A 19,945-nucleotide genomic window follows, 5' to 3' on the forward strand; every position below is an offset into this window, starting at 1 on the left:
AAAAGAGCAATACAAAAAAAAAAAAAAAAGTAAAAAAATAAATAAAATAAAATTCGATCTATTAGTTCAACATCTACCATACACATAAGACAAACATTACGGAGAACCAAGGATCTCATTTGTAAATTATTGACGGTAAGAATCCTCTTCCGGCCCAGCAACCAAACAAAAGCCACTACACGAGGGAGAGCCTCCATAGAACCAATAAAGAAATGAATAAGGCATGCCAAGGCAAAGCGGCAAGGTACCAATCAAGCCTAAAAGCAACCTAACGAAAAACCTTCCCAAGCTATGTGCCGCCCAAACCATCGAATCCCCCTTGCAAGGAGAATGACAAGCTTTTTGAAGAAGGCTAAACAATTCGGCAAATTCGATAGTCATCTTTAGACATACTGTGGCACAGAGGATTCCAAAAGGAATAGCAAGACACCATAAAAATGAAACCATTTGGAGCAAGAGAAAGGACTCTAGGAAAAAGATCTTGGCGAGCCCTATCATCGCACCAAATACCTACCCAGAATCGAATGTGAAGAACGTTCCCAAGTGTGAAATTAATCTCCTTGCGCATTAAATGCTCTGTTACCGGAATCGCCTTCCACATACTAGAAGCCATGTATAAGAAGGTCCTCTTAACAAACCACTCCCCCACCTACGTGCCATACTTGTGAGCCACAATCTCCCTCCATAACTTACCCCCCTCGAAACCAAAGCTCCAAACCCACTTGCCAAGAAGAGCTAGGTTCATATTCACGAATTTCGGCTCCTCCGTTGTCGATCAACTTGCAGACCTCATCTCATTTGAGGAGATGAAACTTTCTAACGTACTTGGCCCCTCTCCAAAAAATACCATCTCAGCTTTTCAAGCCGCACCAGCACTTATTTAGGGCATTTAAATAGAGACATGAAATAAACGAGCATATTGCAAAAAAGCCAACTTAACAAGTTAGGCGACTTGCCATGAACAAATATCCACACTTCCGCTTGTCAACTTCCTTTCAACCACCTTGTTGCAGAGATGCTTCATCGACTTCCCAATGCATAAAGGTAGGGAAAAGACACCGACTTACAATCGAAGGTGCAAGCAAGGTTGAATAAATCAGCATGGCTAAGATGGGTTCTCAGCATCTCGAACTTGAAAACATTGATCTTCAAACCCAACAGTCTCAAAACAGACTAGATTCTTACGGAGATTATCTACCGAACTCCATCATCTGACGCTAACTCTCTAAAAATGCCATTGTCCTTCCCTTTCCTAAGCATCATGCTAAGGGCCTCCCGATTACCACGAACAAATGGGGGAAGAGAGGGTCCCCTTGTCTTAGACCCCCTGACGCTTTGAAAAAACATTTCGATGACCAGTTAACAAAAATAGAGAAAGAAGCTAATTGAACGCAAGCCCTAATCCAACCCCTCGACTTTTCACTACACTCCAACCACATAAGCATATAATCGAGGAATTCCCAGTCGATATAGTTGTATGCCTTTTCAATAACCAATTTTCAAACTATTCCACTTCTCCCTTCGTCCAAAGTCAATGCACTTGTGAGCAATCAGTGCGCTATCCAAAATCTATCTATGAGCCACAAAGGCACCCTGATTTACGGAAATGACCTTACACATAATCCTCTTGAAGCGAGAATTTTAGCCAGAATTTGGTACGGCCCCCCAGTAAGACCAGTCGGCCTATATTCTTTAAGAAACTCTACCCCTTCTGACTTAGGGATCAAAGCCATGAAAGTCGTCCCCAACTTAAAAAGACATACGTCACCACAATTTTGTAATGAAATCCATAACATCTGTCCTAACCACCTTCCAAAACTTAGAATAGGAAAGCCATCTAGCCCAGGGCTCTCTCTGCACATGGATTGTAAAGAGTACCACCTTATCCTTCAAAAAAGGATCATCTAAAAAGGAGGCATCCACGCTAGGAAGCTTCGAGATTTCAAGAGTCCAACCGCGGCCTGTTCCACGATCGATGGATAAAAGCTCTGCGTAAAATTGAACAATAGCCCTACAAATCCTATCTATCCATGGTTCTTAAAGCATCCAAAATTAAACTAGATATTCTATTGTCGCGTGCCCTGGCACTAGCAATGTTGGGAAATACCTAGCGTTCTTATCTCCCACTTTTAACCAAATTGCTCTCAATCTTTGCCTACATTTAATCACCTCTTCTAATAAATCTAGCTAGTGGATTACGTCTGCCATCTTTTCATATTCTGCTTCTCAGGCCCCAAGCATCACTTTCTTCCAAATGATAATTTTATACTTCACAAGCTTAAGCTTTCTTCTCAACCTGAACCGCACATACCCTTCCACTGCGAACAAGGCCCGCCAATAAGCAACTAGTTGATTGAACCCGTCAATTTCAAACCTAAACGGCCTAGGTCCCCAATTCTCGTTAGTCACTTCAAGGACAATGGGACGATGGTCTGACCCTATTCTCGACAGGTAGAGCCGTACACGAGCAGCAAAAGCTCGGTAACTCGCTCGACTCGGCTCAAAAAAGTTCGACTCGACTCGGATCGAAGCTGAGTTTGAACCGAGTGGAGCTCAAAATGAGTTCAAGCCGAGTTCGATCTTGCCCCAACTCGACTCTGCTTGACTCGGTACAGGTATATATATCCTTCAAAAAAGAAAAACCCTACCCCACCTTTAGGTTTATTTGGGTGTTTTTTTATTTGGTTGCATAAAATCTCTCCATTTTTTTTATAATTACCATTGTTGGGTTTGATTGGATTTTGCAGCCGGTTTGGTAGTCCGCTTCTACAAACGATTGCAGCTGTATTGGTATTTGGAAAGATTTCTTTCTTTTCCTCTTTTTGTTTTTCTATTTTTGTTTTGCATGTTCTGATATTATTTTATTTTTTTTTAAATGATTGATCTCTCTCTCTGAATTGGAGTTTTGAATTTGGGTCTAAATCGATTTTGATGGTGATTGTAAGTCCTGGTGATGAAAGTTCCCTGATCGTCGATGTTATACTCATGGGATTCTATTAGATTCGTTTAGAATTTTGTAGTCAATTCCTAACCTAAGTGAGATTGTGATTATAGTATTTTTATATTTTGTAATTGGGTTGGATAACAAGTGGTTTTTGGCTCTTGTTTCTATTCATTGGGTTTTCTTTCAGCCGTTCTGAGAGATTGTTTTTGTATCTGATTGCAAGGTTTGGGGCGGGATTCGTCACGTTCTGAGTTGTTTGGATCATGGAGAAAGGAGAATCCTAAGGTCCAGGCATGGAACGGTAAACATGCAACCGCAAGTTTGCAAAGAGACTATTTCAAGATAATGTTTCATTTTTCTTAAGTCGTCAGCTCCAGGTAGAAAAGATTTTCTTTCTTTTCTTTTATTCTTTTGTTTTCTTTTTCTTTTCCTCCCTCTCTTCCTCCCTCTATGTCAGCTCGAAATCTGCTCGAACTCGGACGAGCCGAGCACGAGCTGCTGTTCCGAGCTCGAAGGCCGAGCCGAGCCAAGCACGAGCTGGGACTCGAGCAGTCCGAGTCAAGGACGAGCTGGGCAAAGCCCGGCTCGTGTACACCTCTATCAAGCCACACTGACAAACCAGAGGAAATCTATCCAATCAGTCCCCTGGGACAATGGTCAGACCCTATTCTCGACATATCGTGCCCACCCCCCCCCCCCCCCCAAAATAATGATAATAATAATAATAAAAACCTTAGACTTTTCATGAGAAAATCGCACCACATTATACACAAGGGCTGTACACAACAGTGAAAGCCCATGTAAAACCAAAGGAAATTTCAGAAAGAGAGGGAACCAAAGAAAAAAGTCGATCTTCTTCCATGCATCAGATCTCCACGGATGTTCCAAGACTATATAATCATTGGAAACCAACTTTATCCAACCTCAACCCAAGTCTCACCCAAACCATCATCCACTGGAAAATACAGCAAGCTCAAATTGGAAGAGAGTTCCACGCCTCCAGCCTCGGGCCGGCTCAAAGATGAGCATGCCCTCTTCGCACTCCCACAGAGCACCGAAGGACACCTGTCAACTCCCTGTCCTCCCCCCACCCACTCCACCAGTCCCCGCCTCGCATGCAACCCCTCCCTCCTTAAGAGCGCCGCGGGACCATCAAATTTGTACTCCATCAGCAATGAAGCTTTCGCCATGGCTGCCCAACGCACCACACGCCTCTCTTCTCTTCCAAACATCTCCCCATCTCAGCAAACACGACCCTAGGACCTTTTGCACAAGAAACTCGAAACGCCCATTTTTTATCATCGCAGTCACAAAGCTCGGGGTTGAAGAGGCCTTCTTCCTCCTAACGCAAACCCTCACCACCCCCAACTCTCCACTTTTTGTTTTTGGGTCGATAGCTACTAGTTTCCCCAAACATGCCGCGATCACAAAGAAAAAGTCGCGGAACCAAAATTCCAAAGGGGCGCCCCAGATCACAAACCAAACCACCTCCAAGTTGAAGTTGGAGAAATCTTCCCATTTGCGAATGTTTTTAATCGGCCCGACCCTATTGTAACACCTAGAAGAAAGCACCCTCTCCAAACCATCTGATCAAAGCCCTATCTAGATGTCATTGTTTCCAAATGGCTTAAGCGAATAGTACTCTGAAGCCAAGCCACAAAATTCTAACAGCCAGAGTTTGATAGAAGGAAGAGAGACATCATCTCCTATTTCATCAACTAAAGAGTTCCTCTCAACGTCTCCCACGATTTTTCAACAACCATCGGATTCACCCGAACCTGCTTTACATTCCCTTCATTTCCCAGCAGAACCATTTCCTCTCTATATTTTTTGGTCCCTTCTCGTGCCGAAGATTCTCCATTGGAGCCGTAGTCTCCACGTCAGAATTTCCCAAAACCTTTGTTGTTGTGTATGGTTGCGTCCCCCCAACAACTGCACCCCTATACAAAGAAGCAAAGGAAGCTCCTCTAACTTTCAAAGTGGTCCCCCACTCCAACATAGCCTCCCCACCCCCCTAAAAAAAAAAAAAAAAAAACATAGTCAGAAACTCGTCCAGCTTTCTTCTTCCTTCCCAATCTCTCTGTCTACACCAGCTTTCTCTATTAACAGTCGTCCATGCTCCCCCTCCCTAATCTGCATCTTCGTCGTGCACGTCATCCTTACCACCCTCCCCCACCGGATGCCTATACCCCCACTAATCCCCTACACCATTGCTCCTCTGTACATTTTCACAAGCGAGCTTCCCAACCCCCCTTCACTTACCTTCTTCCTACACCATTCCTTCACCGGCGTCATTCCTTATGCCAGAAATATTTCTTTATCATTGACAATGAGACTTTACTATTACTAATAACAATAATGTATTGATTTTAAATGCCAAGAAAAATAAGAACCTTCCTAGACAATTTTGAAGGGCAAATCTAAAGATAAAGCAACATGGTGTTTAATGTCTATCGTTACTTGAGCAGACAAGGGTAAAAACCTAACAAGAAAAACAAAATCTTAGTTTAAAACATATATATCTATGAATTAAATCCTCTTCCCAAAGAATGTACGATGTTACGGTACCTGAGGAAAAAATGATTGATGATGGATAATAACTTGTTATCAAGAAAATTAAAAATATAGGAAAATATAATACAGATCTCATTTTCACTTAAAATTTACCATAGACGAGACTAATAAACGATACAAGTGATGTGCTATTATGCCCCAACATACATCTAGTATGCCCTTGTTGACTCAAGGTCCACCAAAATTTGCGGAATTTGGATAAAAAAATAAACAATCCAACAATAAAAGTAGAGGAGAAAAGATCAAAAAATGAAGAGTTGATTCAAAGATCCAATTACCAGAGGATTCACATTGGCAAGCCCCATGCCTTCACCGCATGCCAAGAATATCTCGTTCTCAAGTGCGTGGTCATCTCCCAACCAATTGAGAAGCTCAATTGGGCGAAAAAACCAAAGGACCTTTATTTTCTTCTTACGATTTGGTTGCTCCCATAGTTTGATAAGCTTCCCGATGTAAGGCTCTGGCTCGCCTTCCTTGTATAAATATACACAATCATAAAGGACGTACTCGATCTCATCATAAGTGAATGATTCATAAAATTGGACTTCTTTTTTTGCCCCACCAACTCCTCTCTTTTTACCCCATTTGAATGTGGGATTATCTCCTTTATCTGTTTCTTCAAGATGAGGCATAGCTGGCATGTCTCCAGAGTGAAGTAGATAGACTCAACTTGGTTGTCTTTGAGAACCTAAAATAAAGAAATAACAAAAATCTTTATGGCGGTAGAGCGAAGATTGTAAAACAAAGTTCAAAATGCAACCATAAAGAATTCTAAAGAGATTTAACTATTGAAGGATATCAATAGTTTGATTGAAGTTGAGCAAGGATAACAGCAAAGATCCAAAAGAAAATTATAGAAGCATTGTGTTTGATCGAACATGGTATCAACTATCAAGGCCTTTCAAAGGCTTACACGCACTTAAATAGACCCAATTAACCCTGGTGAGAAGATTGTGTTCCAAAAAATGACTTAAGAAGTAAATGTACCCCAGGTGGCACAGAAGATAGAAAATATTGTCATGGTCGAACAAAAACTAAGTGCTCGGATACAAGATTAGGATGGTAAGACCATAAATGTATTATGAAACACGCCGGCAAAAAGAACCTAGTTGATGTCATCATGTAAAATGCCACAAAAAACAATAATGCATGTAACGTATCATGAGCATACATATTAATCCCCTCAAATCAAAGGACACAATTAGTAGACTTCCCAATCATGACACAAAACTTCGTGCAAAGGTTTTCAATAGAGTAATTACATCTTCCATGATGCCTCCCAACACCTCCTCTTCAAGCTCTGACATAACAAGGGTACAGTGAGATAAACAAGGGAAAATCCTTGAAGCTTTCTCTCCCGATATGGATGCGGCTATAAAAGGTTCCCATCGGTCCTTTGTTTTATTTTTCTACTTTGTTTCTTCTCGTTTTGATTTCTTTTCAGAGAAGAAGTGTTTCAAAGCCATTTCCGACAAGATCTACATCAGATTCAAAGATCAAATCCTTTTTCTTGCATTAAATTGAAGGATATAAGATACCGGGCTCGGTTTTGCAAAATTTGAAGGAAAAAAAAGGTATAAATATTTTGTTTGTTATTTTAAACTAGAATCCCATTAAAACAAGATTAAATCATTTCAATCAAATTGTGATTGATTTGAACTTGATTTGGGGTTTCATCTTCTTTTTTACGCGCGAATTTTTTGGAATTTTCATAAATAATTTTAAAATTACTTTTTTACTGATTGTTGTTATGATGCTCGAGGAGTCTTCTAATACTATGGATCGAATGATTTAGTCTCGATTTGGGGGTTTTTTTTTTTATTTACGCACAAACCTTCAATAAATTTCAAAAATAATAAATTTCATTTTTTTACAAATTGTTGTTATGATGCTTGAGTCTTCTAATACTATAGATCTAATGATTTCACACGCATTGATTAAAAAAATCTATATTTTTTTCTATTTCAGGGTTAATTTTTTAGAAAATTTCTGAATTTTTTTCAAAATTTGTTTTTATACAAATCATACAAATGATAGATCTAGGTTAATATATGTTTGTTTGAACATAGATCTACCATTTACAAGCAGATTTAAATTAGTTTCTTATATTCAACAAATTTTTATCCATTTTTTAGGTATTTTATGAAATTTTTCGGGAATGATAGATCCATGTTATTTAAACATAGATCTAATCGACATTTGATTGGAAGTGCATTGCATAACTTTTTTGGGGAAGGTCTCATCCTCAACGGCCGTGAATTTATATCGACAATTTATACCCAAAAAAAAAAAATCAACAACACACCTTACAATAGGTCAACCCGTCAAGACAACATTCTTACCAAAGAATGTTCAGATATACAATTGAAACCACACAAAATTATAGATTCTTGGATATCTCATTTTTTTCATATTTTTCTTCTTTTCTTTTTTCTTTTTCCTTTTTTTTTTTTTTTTGCTTTGATATGGGACAATACGACCTCGATACTGATACACGACGTCATATCGTATCAATTTATTTTGTTTTTGCCAGGCTGATACGCCTGCCAATACCGACATTCAAAATCATGGTGTTGGCATGCAATTGAACTAAATAGTAATCAAATTTCATACCACAAGTTCACAACCACTCAGTCAATAAATGTTAGTAGATGGCACTTGAATATATTGCAACAAGCGGATGTTTCCTAGATTAACATAAATCAAATTTGACAAAACGGCTGCCCATCAATGGTCTTGTCAAATTCCCAAAGCGTATTATGCTATGATCAGTATACCAACTGTTGTGCCACATCCTACCAGCACGCAAGACCTCGACATCAATTCTCATAAGAGGAAGAAACTTGCATCAACCATCCTTTGTTGACAAAATGAATGCCATTGGAAAGGGAAGCAATGCGATCTTTGATATTGTGAAGTCTTCCAGACACATTTGAGATTGAGGATTATGCTAACTTGGAAATTTTTTCTGTTGAGGTTGAAGGGTAATACTAATTAGTTAACATACATATGCACTTGATCTTTAGAGATTCTCTTTGCTTTCCTCATAACCTATTGCAGCATATGTGATCTTCGATAGGAAATTTTGTAATATGTCATTCTTCTCATAACCTAAGACTATTTTTAACATATACAATTTTTATGAACTTCAACATTAACTTTACTCGATCTGACATTAATTTAACTATCAATCATGTCAATCACACGTCTTTGTACCATCTAGAAGCAGTGGAGCAAACATTTCAACGTAGGCAAATGATTTCTTGTGGCTTGTTCAGTTGTCTAAACCTTCTCTATTTTGGGACATACATCATGGAATTGAGTGAGACTGATCCCTTAATAATCACAATCCACCAATGGCCTCCATATATATCTCAGATCCACTCCATTTGTAGGACAGCAAGAAACAACAAATTGCAGCACATGACAATGCAGAAATGGAACACATGTCCATGCCTAGTACAGTGGATGAGGTTAAATGAATGTAAGACTCCTGGCCCCAATTAATTTTGTCATCTGTTTTGACACGCAGGTACCACTGAGGTGTTAGCAGGTCTTGCCCGAGAGGGGAGGGGAAGAGAGAGAATAAAGAAAAAATTATGAATTTCAGCATCTAACTGCACTCAACCTAACATTGAATTTCCTATCAGCCGGTCTGTCAATCACATGGCTTTCTACCATCTAGAAGCAGTTGAGCATACATTCCAACATAAACAATATCTTGTGGCTTGTTTATTTGTCCCAACCTGCTTTTCGTTTTGGGACATTCACATGCATGGTTGACTGAGATGGATCCCTTAATGATCACGTTCTGCCAATGGCTTCCACATTTACCTCAAATCCGTCTCTTGGACAGCAAGAAACAACACATTGCAGCACATTACAATACAGAAGCTGAGTACTGTTCCATGTGTAGTACAATGGATGAGCTGAAATGAAAGTAGGCCTCCAGATTGTTGTCGTCCATTGTGAATGCATAAGTGCAATTGCAGTGTTAGCAGGTCATGTTTCTCATCCCCATCTATTGTGAAAGCATAAGTGCCATTGAGGTGTTAGCAGGTCTTGTTTCTCATCCCCCAACCCCAGCAGTGAACAACAGCACTCTTATGTTCGATAAAATCTAGACATCTGACTGCCTTAAAAGTTGAATCTCTCACATGGAGTGGTTAATAACCCTCCACAATATCTGTATTATGGGAAGAAGGAAATGGTTAACCAATTTTATGTCCATTGTGACCTTTTTTTTTGAGAGAGAGAGAGAAGTAAAATTTTACTAGAAACCGCCAAAAGCGGGAAAAGAATACAGCACAGCACAAGGCTACAACAAAAAAGAAAGATCAGCAGTCTTAGCTGTTTTAACATAAGGAGCCCACTCCGCAACAGCACTAATCACAGAATGAATCACCCTCTCAGCTGAAGACTTCTTGTTTTGAAAACACAGGTTGTTGCAGGCCTTCCATATGAACCACAAAATTCCCTGAATGACCAGCTGCCACTACGCTTTCGGAGTTTTGCCCCCTACACCCCCAAGCGAAGCCCACAACAAATGATCCACCGACTTCAGCATAACCCAGAAAATATGAAATTGGAGGAAATGATCCCACACTTTGCGGGCAAAGGGACAATGAATGAATAGGTGGTCAATTGATTCCACCTCCGCCATACACATTAAACGAATGTTCAGAATCATAAGAGACATTTTTTGGAGGCCATTTGACTTTTTTCTTCAAACTCCTTGGAACTTCATAGATGCTACCTAGTTCAGTTGCCAAATTGGTGGATGGCAGGTCCTGAACCCCATCCAAGCAAAGATGGAGAGTAATGAGGAGGCTGCTTCTTTTCAACATTATGCGGACCATATGGAAGGAGAGAGAAGCTACAATTTCTAGCGGTGAGACTGCGATGATGATATATTACATGAGTGAGAATGGCTTGTGGTAAGATTAAGTTCCCTGTAGTCGGAGGTTTTCATCTGGAGTCAAAATTAAGCCCTTATTTTTTGCACTTTTTAGAGATGAATTAATCTCTATTATTCAAGAAGCAATCCTTGGTTTATGTTGTTTGTCAATAGGGACTGGGCCGGCCAATGCTAAATTGCCATGTTTGGAAGGCAATAGTCTAGAGGTTTAAAATTAGCATATCCAAGAGAAGGTATCTGCAAAGAAACATTTAGCTTTGGAGGAAAGGCCTCATTTAGAATCAAAGGCCAGTGGTCAGAAGATTCCTCAAAGCAACATATAATTTCTATGCTTGGCATTTCTCAAAAAAAAAATAAGAAGAAGAAGAAGAAAGAAAGAAAGAAAAAGAAGAAAATCATTGCTTGGCTCTACAATTCAAAATGAAGGCGGGGTTGGATGAAGGAGAAATGCACATTAGAGCATTGTCTATCACCCACATGCCAATGAAACATAGAGGAAAATTAATGTGAAACGAATCCACATCCTCATCAGGCAAGTGGTTGGACCTCAAAACACACTTTCAAATGATGCCGGCTTGATTTTGATTGTGACCAGCACTACCTCGGACTTCAGTTCCACCTATTGAAGATCATTCAGTATACAATGTAGAGAAATATATGTATTTATGTATTCATCTGCACTGTTATTTGTGGCTTGCATTGTAACATGTATAAAAGGAGAGTCAATTAAGGCTAATACACAACATTCAGCCCTATACTCCGACCACAGTGCTCCATGGAAAATACCCATTGCGAGTATTGCAACCCGATGCTTCCTAATTCATTTTTCACCGAAAGTTTTTCATTGCACTTGTTCTGTTCACCTCTTAGGACCATCTCGGACCAAGCTACGCCCTCAAACTATCAAGTGTGTATTTTTAGGGTATTCGAACTCCCAAAAAGGCTACAAGTGTTACTGCCCTGTTAGCCAAAAAAGATATGTTTCAAAAGACGTTTTTCAAAAACACACCTTACTTCCACCTACAGGACAAAACAGTTGCATCCACTATTCCTCCTCCCCCTCCACTTATTGACCTTTCTTCAAATGAAGACGTCTACACTCAAAAACCTACTAAAGGGCTGACAGTATATTCCAGACAGAAGAAAGACCCAGTGTTGCCAAAGCAACACCACTCTCCTCCACCCTCCTAAGCAGATATCATGGAACTTCCAATTGCCTTTTGTAAAGGAACGAGGTCCTCCACTAACCATCCCATTGGTAATTGTGTTTCATACAAGTTTTATTAATGCAGGGGCATTTTAACACCAGACTCGAGTGGGGTAGCTTGTGGGATGCGGGGACACACTCGAGGTGGGCAGCCCGCGTGAGGCGGGTGGCTCGTGTGAGGTGGGCCTCACCTGTGTGAGCCGTGTGGCTCGTGTGAGGCAATACCCACGTGATTTGGGGCCCACAAGGGGGGTTCGGCCGAGGTCCTAACCGATGAGATGTTGAGCCTGGGCTATGAGATAAAGGGATTGATTCGCCATGCTTTAACAGTTCGAGCTTTTAGAGCAAGTGGTTAATTGTCCTGCATCATTCATTCTCTTTCCTATTAGTCGTATCTATGTTCCATATGCATTGTTTCTACTCCAACTAAGGTTGCAGATTCCATGGTTAATCCCAAATGGAAAGCTACTATGATATACAAAATGTCTACCTTAGAAACAAATAATGTGGGATTTAGTCGATCTCCCACCCAGGAAGTTTGTTGTTGGATGCAAATGGGTTTTCACCTAAAATGTAAGTCTGATGGCACTATTGACAGACATTCTGGTTTTCAAGGGCTTTACATAGAATATGGAGTTAATTATGAAGCATTCTATTCTCCATCATAGCTCATCATAATTGGCCCTTCACCAGCTTGATGTGAAGAATGCCTTCCTCCATGAAGAAATTTATACAGCTTTACTCCTGAATTTTGGCCTAAAGAAGAATGGCAAAGATTGCACTCTAAAAAGCCATCTATGTTCTCAAACAATCACCATGCGCTTGGTTCAAGAAGCTTGGCTATACAATTTCTCAAATAAGCTTTACATAAAATACCCATGATCATTTTGTATTTATAAAATAGGCATACAACTATGCTTGTCGTATGTGTTGGTATCATTCTCACTGGAACAAGCACAAATGAAATTCTAGTTAAAAAGTTTTTGGCCACCTTTATTGAGATGGACCTCGTACAACTAAAAAACTTTCACAGCATTGAGTTGCTCAGTTAAAAGTAGGGATTTTCTTAGACCAACGAAAATATGTGATCAATCTCCTATCTGGATCCGAGTTACTCGGTGCATAGCCTATCAATACACCGATTGAAGTAACTCATAAACCTCAAGACCGCCAATTGGAAGAAATTGGTAATCCCGGCATGTGTTAACTAGAGTTGTACACGAACCGAGTTAGCTCGGTTAACCCACTCGACTCGACTCGGAAAAGCTTGACTCGATTCAGCTCGAAACTGGGTTCAAGCTGATTTTTTGAAATCCATATTTCGAGCCAAATCCAAGCTAGACCAAGCTCAACTCAACTCAGCTTGGAACTTGACTCAATTCGAATCAATTCCACTCGAATCGGGTTCACTTAATACAAATATTTTGAATATATATATACATATGCTCAAAAGATCGAGCTCAAGCTCGGCTCGAACTCGACTCAAGCTGGCCCGAGCTGCTAACCGAGCTGATCTGGCCAGTCAGGCTTGAGTATCGAGCAAAGCCAAATTTCGAGTTGGGGTAGCCTATTGGCCGAGCCGAGCCGAGCCGAGCCGAGCTAGGCAAAGCTCGACTCGGTTCGACTCATGTATAGCTCCAATGTTAACGGTTGATTGGTCGCCTTATTTATATCAGCATTCCATGTCCCAATATTGTTAATGCCTTGGGGACTGTCAAGTAATTTAAGCAACATCCTTGTCATCACCATCTTGAGGCAATATACAAATTTCTCATATATTTAAAGGCTACTCCAGGGAGTGGTCTTCTTTATTGAAATCCTTCCATGATGCTGATGGGGCAGGATTGAAATCCGATCGCTACTCAACAACTGGATATTGCACATTTGTTAGGGGCAACCTTTTCCATGGAAAACTAAGACACGGTTGGTTGTCGCCCATTCTTATCACAAGGCTGAATATCGTGCAATGGCCCAAGCAACATGTGAATTAATATCATGCAATGGCCCAATCTGCATTGCGACTAATCCTGGTTTTCATGAACATACGAAGCATATCGAGGTTGATTGTTACTTTGTTCAAGAATTGGATGCCAAGTTTCCTCATACTCCATTTGTCATTCTGAAGGCTAGTTTGCAAACATTTTTACGAAGGCATCTTTGTCTCTTCGCTTCGGCTTCTTATTGGCCAACTTGATGCATGACATCCATGCACCATCTTGAAGGGGAATGTTAGAGTACACACATCTGTGCACGTGCAAAGTACCATTCAAGTGTGCAAGTGTATGCAATTCGGTGTGTGCACAGACTACCGTATTGAAGCTCCCAGAATTGTTTATCGTAGATCTCAATTATCTTGTATTTTAAAAGATTAGCTTGCATTTCAAGCTTTATCTTATCCCTGGAAACCAAAATAATATATATTTTTTTTTTTGAAAGATGATTTCATTAAGAAGAAAAAAGGAAAACAGCCTGCTGAGATGGCAGGAACCGAACTACAGACCTAAGAAGAAAAAATCGCAACCAAAAAGATCCTTAACATTCGAAGCCCACTCGATCATGTACCGTTTAGCCTTTGACGCAACCATCCCAGCATGGTTGAAGGAATTCCTGAAGCATCTATTGTTTCGTTCTCCCCAAACAGACCACCAGACGGCGAGAATGGCCGTTCTCCAAATAGAAGTCTTCACTTTTCCCAATTTCACTCCATGCCACGCCTGAAGAAGCTGGTTAACCTCGCTCAGGAAACACCAGTCTAAGTTGAACCGCATCAGAAAATCAGCCCAAATGGACTGAATAAAAGAACAGTGCAGGAGCAAGTGATCAAAAGACTCTTCAATCCGCATACAACAAAGGCAAATGTTGGGCAGAATCATCCCTTTCCTTCTTAGGTTATCGACAGTTAGGATTCCTTTTTTTCCGACCAACCAACTGAAAGCGAGAACTTTTGGGGAAGCTGGGTATTTCCAAAGGAAAGAAATATTTGCCTTGGGGATGGGCTGCTGCAAATGCATCTGATCATATAGGGATCGAACAGAAAAGGAGGAGGATTTATCAGGTCTCCAAAAAATGCTGTCCTCAGACGAAGGGGAAGGGGCAGCTGCATATATCCTCTCTAGAAGGCCCGCAAATTCTGGAATCTCCCAATCTTGGAGGCCCCTCCTACATTGCACGTTCCAAACAATTTTCCCAGCAATAAATATGACCTCCATTAACGAGGGGAATATTCTCTCTACTTTCTCTTTTTTTCTAGATACAAATGTTCTCCTTTTCCCTTCTTTTTTTTACACACACAACAACACCCCCATGCACTCACACCATAGTGGGATTTCACCACAATGAGTACTCGAACCCTTAACCTCGTGTTAAAACTCTTGTGAGTCTACCACCGAGGCATGAGTAAGGACCCAACCTTTTTCCTTTCTTTGACTTAACAAATTTCATGGGCACAATGATGATGGTGGCCGTATGGGTGGTATTGGCCATGTCAGTGGTAGTTTTCCTACTAGTGTTAAAATAAAATTTCTTGCTCTCATTGCGAACGACCTTTAGCATACGAGAAAGACATGACGGGTTCTTATTTGCCATCCTCGAAGGAAACCTTATTCTACAAGTGTTGACATCAAAAGACCTATTCACATAACTTGCATGTTACAAATTCTCAGAGTTGGTCACATCTATCATGGATAAAAATCCCTAGGTTGATCATCGTCTTATCATTCATGAGGGTGCTTTATTTCTACTACCTCCTGCAAATCAATCTACACATGGTGAAACCAGTGAGTGCAATATCGATAATATTGGCTGATATTATCAGTATCGCACGTGTTAGATATAGAACACCGAAGCTGCAAGACTTTCATAGGAAGTCGTTAAATTCAATTTGGAGGGTGAAGAATAGGCACCGGGTGGCTCTAGGCTGGATTGGATCTGTTGGGGGTATAATGGTGGCTTGGAACACAGAGATGAGCGTTAAAGAGGACTGATGGTGTGGCTCTTTCTCCATTTTTGTTGCTCCAAGGGATGTATCTTCAGGATTCATATGGCATATTCATTGCAATTTACGAGCCGTGTTTGGCAGTGCCTATGTTCTAGTTGTGGGAAGGGCTAACTATTGTAAGACAGAGGTGGAGGTTGCCATGATGTGTGGGGTTGACTCCAATGTGATCAGGTTCACCTATGCTAGGTCAAAGGGCAGTCGTGTTACTCAAAGCATGATGGATTTCTCTTATTGGTGAGTCATCACAAATTGGTTGATATCCTACCAAGAGGAGTCAGGTTCACCCAGTCGAATGGGCAAGAGGCAATATTATCTCGTCTTGACATATTTCTAGTTTGCCCGGATTGGATGGGGAGAGTTTCATTCAGTAACGAGGTCCCCCAAGGCCAGTATCCGATCATCAGCCAATCCTCCTTTGAGGTGGAAGAAAATTGGGGCAGACCCTTCGTATTCAAGCTTTTCTATCTAGAGGTGGAAAGCTTCTCAAACATAGTAAAGAAGTGGTGGTAGTCCTTTGAAGTGGAGGGTTATGCGGGGTTTAGAGAGAAGATTACTTCTAGGAAAAGGGAGTTTGGGGGGGATAATGAAGTAGAGGTTGACAATATTTTAAGGGACATCCAAGTTCTTGATGTCAAGGAAGAAGGGGGTTGTCTTTCGAAGGAAGAAAGAGCAAGACATGCCAAACTATCATTAGATTACACAAACCGAGTCTAAGAAGAGGAAATCAAGTATAAAAATCACGAGATGTGTGATTAAAAGGAGACAGCAACACGTGATTCTTCCATATTATTGTTAACGCCAAGGCACACTAGTGGATGGGGAAAGGATCGAAAAGAAAGACAATGTTTTAGAGACTATTGTGCAATATCACAAGAATTTGCTAACAAATGAAAGGTGGAAGCAACCGCACTTGGATAATTTGGGCCTTAACCAATTGTCTGGTGTGGAAGCTAAGTCCCTTGAAAGACCAATGACCAAAGAGGAAATCAAACAAGCAATGGGGTCATTGGGAAGGGATAAGGCTCTGGGGCCAGACGGATTCCAAATAGCCTTCTTCTAGGACTTTGGAGTATGGTGAAGGACTTGGTTAGCTTCTTTAAAGAATTCTTTGTGAAAGGGAAGTTGTCGATAGAGTTACAGGCTTCTTTCATTGCTATAATCCCAAAAGTTGAAGGAGCAGACGGTTTGAAAGAATTCAGGTGTATCGGTCTTATAGGGGAACTTATGAGCTTCTAGTAGAAGCCCTTGCTTCCAATATTCATGATAGTTCTTCCTACAATCATCTCGAATAACCAGACTGCTTTTGTAATGGAAGGTAGATACTAGATAGCACTTTGGTTGCTCATGAGTGTATCAACTTCATATATAGAGATGGCAACACGCACGTGGTATGCAAGCTGGATATTGAAGAGGCAAATGACCACGTAGATTGGGGTTTTTTTAGACTACATACTTGAGAGGTCGGTCTATGGGCACTAGGCAGAAATGGAAGGTATGTGTCCAAGAACGTGTTTGGTCGACAGCAATATTAATTCTCGTAAACGAGTCTCTCTTTAAGACGTCCAGAGGCCTAAGGCATATGACCCACTCTTCCCGTTTTTGTTTGTTATGGTAGGTGGAGCTCGTACATGGTTTTAGGGTGACAAATGAGGGTGTTCAAATCTCCTAGCTCCAGTCCATTAATGAACTATCCTTTAGTGAGAGGCTGACAAAGCTTTGGTGGATAATCCACGGAAAATAGTGAAGTGTTTTGAGGTTGTGACGGGCCTGAAGGTGGACATATCAAAGAGTTAGAAGTCGGGGACTCGCGTGTCTAACAAAGAGGTCTCAAGGATGGTGGATGTGTTTAGGTGTAGGGCCAGATGTTTTCCATCAAATTATCTCGCCCTACCTTTGTGAAGTGGGAAACTGGCCAAGCACCTATGAGATAAGGTAGTTGATAGGGGGGAGTGGAAGCTTACTATTTGGAAGAGTCAATACCTTTTGTTGGGAGGACAAATTACATTAATTATAGCCACCCTATCAAACATGCCCCTTCACTTCATGTCTCTTTTCAAATGTCCACAATTGATCCTGGATACGCTAGAGAAGTTAAGGCGTGACTTTCTGTAGGGAGGGGCCAAGGAAAATAAAAGTTTCATATGCTCAAATTGGAAGAGGTTTGCGAGCCAAGTGTTAAAGGGGGAACAAACATAAGGTGTTGGAAAATATGAACCTAGCTATGTTAGGAAAATGGTTACGGAGGCTTGGTCCAAAAGAACGGAGAACATGGCAGGAGGTAATAGCTAGCATGGGATTTATGAAGGGCCTCAAGTTTGTGAAAAGAAATTTCCAATGTGGCTCCGAAGTTTAAGGAGGGCGTGTCTTTCACCCTAGGGGAGAGAGGGCGTATTCGCTTTTGGAAAGATGTGCGATGTAGGATAGAGCGCTGCAAATGGACTTTCTTAGGTTAGCATGCCTATTTCCAGAGAGGACTGTCACAGTTGCCTGTTGTTATTACATTAGTGATGGTGTGGTGGTCGCATCTCCTCCATGCCATATGGGGGGATTTTGTTACACTTGTAAACCGGCTACAAGATTGTTACCCATCTTTGGGGGAGAGGGACAGGATGGTGTCGCATGCTCACAAGTCAAGGCGCTTCTTGATTCGCTTTTTCTACAATCTAATTTGGAAGTCATAATTGGGCAAGCAAAGTGTTCGTGCTTTTATTCCTAGCATTATGGAGCCCTCTTAGGGTCGTGACCTTTGTGTGGTTGGTGGGAATTAAGAGGGTTCTCAATCAACAATCTCCAAAACTGATCCATGAATCTCCCCGATGTTAATGTGATGTGCATGAACAGTGCGAAGTTGGTTGATCAACTCTACATTCATTGCCCTTTAGTCCGAAAGGAGTGGGAATCCTCTCTTCAACATTTCTTGGGTGATGTCAGAGTCAATTGTTTACTTCCTTCCAGCATGGCATTAGTGGGAGTGGGAAGGAAGGCACTTTAGGAGATTTGGCAGTCAGTCCAAATGGCAACTCTTTAGGCCATTTCAAGGAACGAAACAACTAGCACTTTCAAAATAGCAATTCTGTGGAGGATTTGGTGAGGAAGTTTAAGGTGGCTATGGTGGAGTGAGCTTCTAACTTGGAAGTCGTGGATGTTTGTAATTTGCTTTCTTTGTTTGGGCTGTAATTCTTTTCCTACCTTAACTTTTTCTTAGCTGGGCCTTCTTAATAAAATTTCGTCACCTTTCAAACAAAAAATAGTCTACATTTGATAGAATTAGTACCAAGCATTTGTTTGATTCGATGAAAAAAATAAGACAATATGTAAAAGAAAATTAACAAAAACTATACTAAAAGCATCTAAGAACTTCTAGCGAGGGCATACATGGTGACCACGAATTCCTCGAGTACAAGAAAACATTAGCATAACTATTTTAACCAAAAGAAAATTAACATAAGGTTAACTTTGTTGGTATTGAACAACCCCATATGTAACCAAGACCCCATGATGCCTCTAGTGAGGGCTTACATGGTAACCACGAATTCCTTCATTACAAGAGAACATTAATATAATTATTTAAAACCAAAATAAAAATTAAAAAGTAGCAAATAGAAGGATACCTTTGGCAGTATTGAACAACCCCATATGCAACCAAGACACCATGATGCCTCTCATGCAATATCCAACAAAAGGGCACTTCCTAGAAAGAGACAACAAAACTAACTCACCACAATATTGCAAAAAGTGTCTTTCAAAGAAACTAGGCACAAGCTGAGTGCAAGCACCCCTCAAATGCTCGAAATATGAGAAGCATTTTTTCCATTTTTAAGCAAATAGAAGGATACCTTTGGTAGTATTGAACAACCCCACATGCAACCAAGACACCATGATGCCTCTCATACAATATCCAACAAAAAGGCAATTCCTGGAAAGAGACAACAAACTAACTCACCACAATATTGTAAAAACTGTCTTTCAAAGAAACTAGGCACAAGCCAAGTGCAATCGAATGCTCGAAATATCGAGAAGCATTTTTTTCCACTTTAAGTTGTTTTATATCATACATGCTGCATATAGATACGTATTGATTTTTCAAATAGTTTTAGCTCTAAAAACAAATCTTATGACAATGAAATGAAACTAATTTACGAGATTACACCATTTAGACAGTTAATACAGATTGATTTTTTAGTAGTTTTAGCTCTAAAACTAATTTCAACATAGTGGAATGAAACTAGTTGAAAATTACACTTTAGACATTCAAATGGTTAGTGTTTAGATGCTAGTGTTCAATGTATCATCAGATGCCATCAG

General features: G+C 40.5%; 1 protein-coding gene across 2 annotated transcripts in view; it reads right to left on the reverse strand.

Moving 5' to 3' along the window:
• The window catches only part of LOC131229726 (protein ANTI-SILENCING 1), a 55,179-nt gene extending 35,623 nt beyond the window's left edge, over positions 1 to 19,556 (reverse strand). For both annotated transcript variants that reach the window (XM_058225724.1, XM_058225723.1), the window contains exons 1-3: positions 19,477 to 19,556; positions 19,252 to 19,331; positions 5,797 to 6,206 (exon numbers count right to left, since the gene is read on the reverse strand). In XM_058225724.1, coding sequence (XP_058081707.1) covers positions 5,797 to 6,159 — 363 coding nt within the window. In that variant the 5' untranslated portion in view covers positions 6,160 to 6,206; positions 19,252 to 19,331; positions 19,477 to 19,556. The remainder of the gene's footprint in view (positions 1 to 5,796; positions 6,207 to 19,251; positions 19,332 to 19,476) is intronic.
• Positions 19,557 to 19,945: the final 389 nt, after the last annotated feature.

The sequence above is a fragment of the Magnolia sinica genome, chromosome 16, assembly GCF_029962835.1.
Source record: "Magnolia sinica isolate HGM2019 chromosome 16, MsV1, whole genome shotgun sequence".
Classification (NCBI taxonomy): domain Eukaryota; kingdom Viridiplantae; phylum Streptophyta; class Magnoliopsida; order Magnoliales; family Magnoliaceae; genus Magnolia; species Magnolia sinica.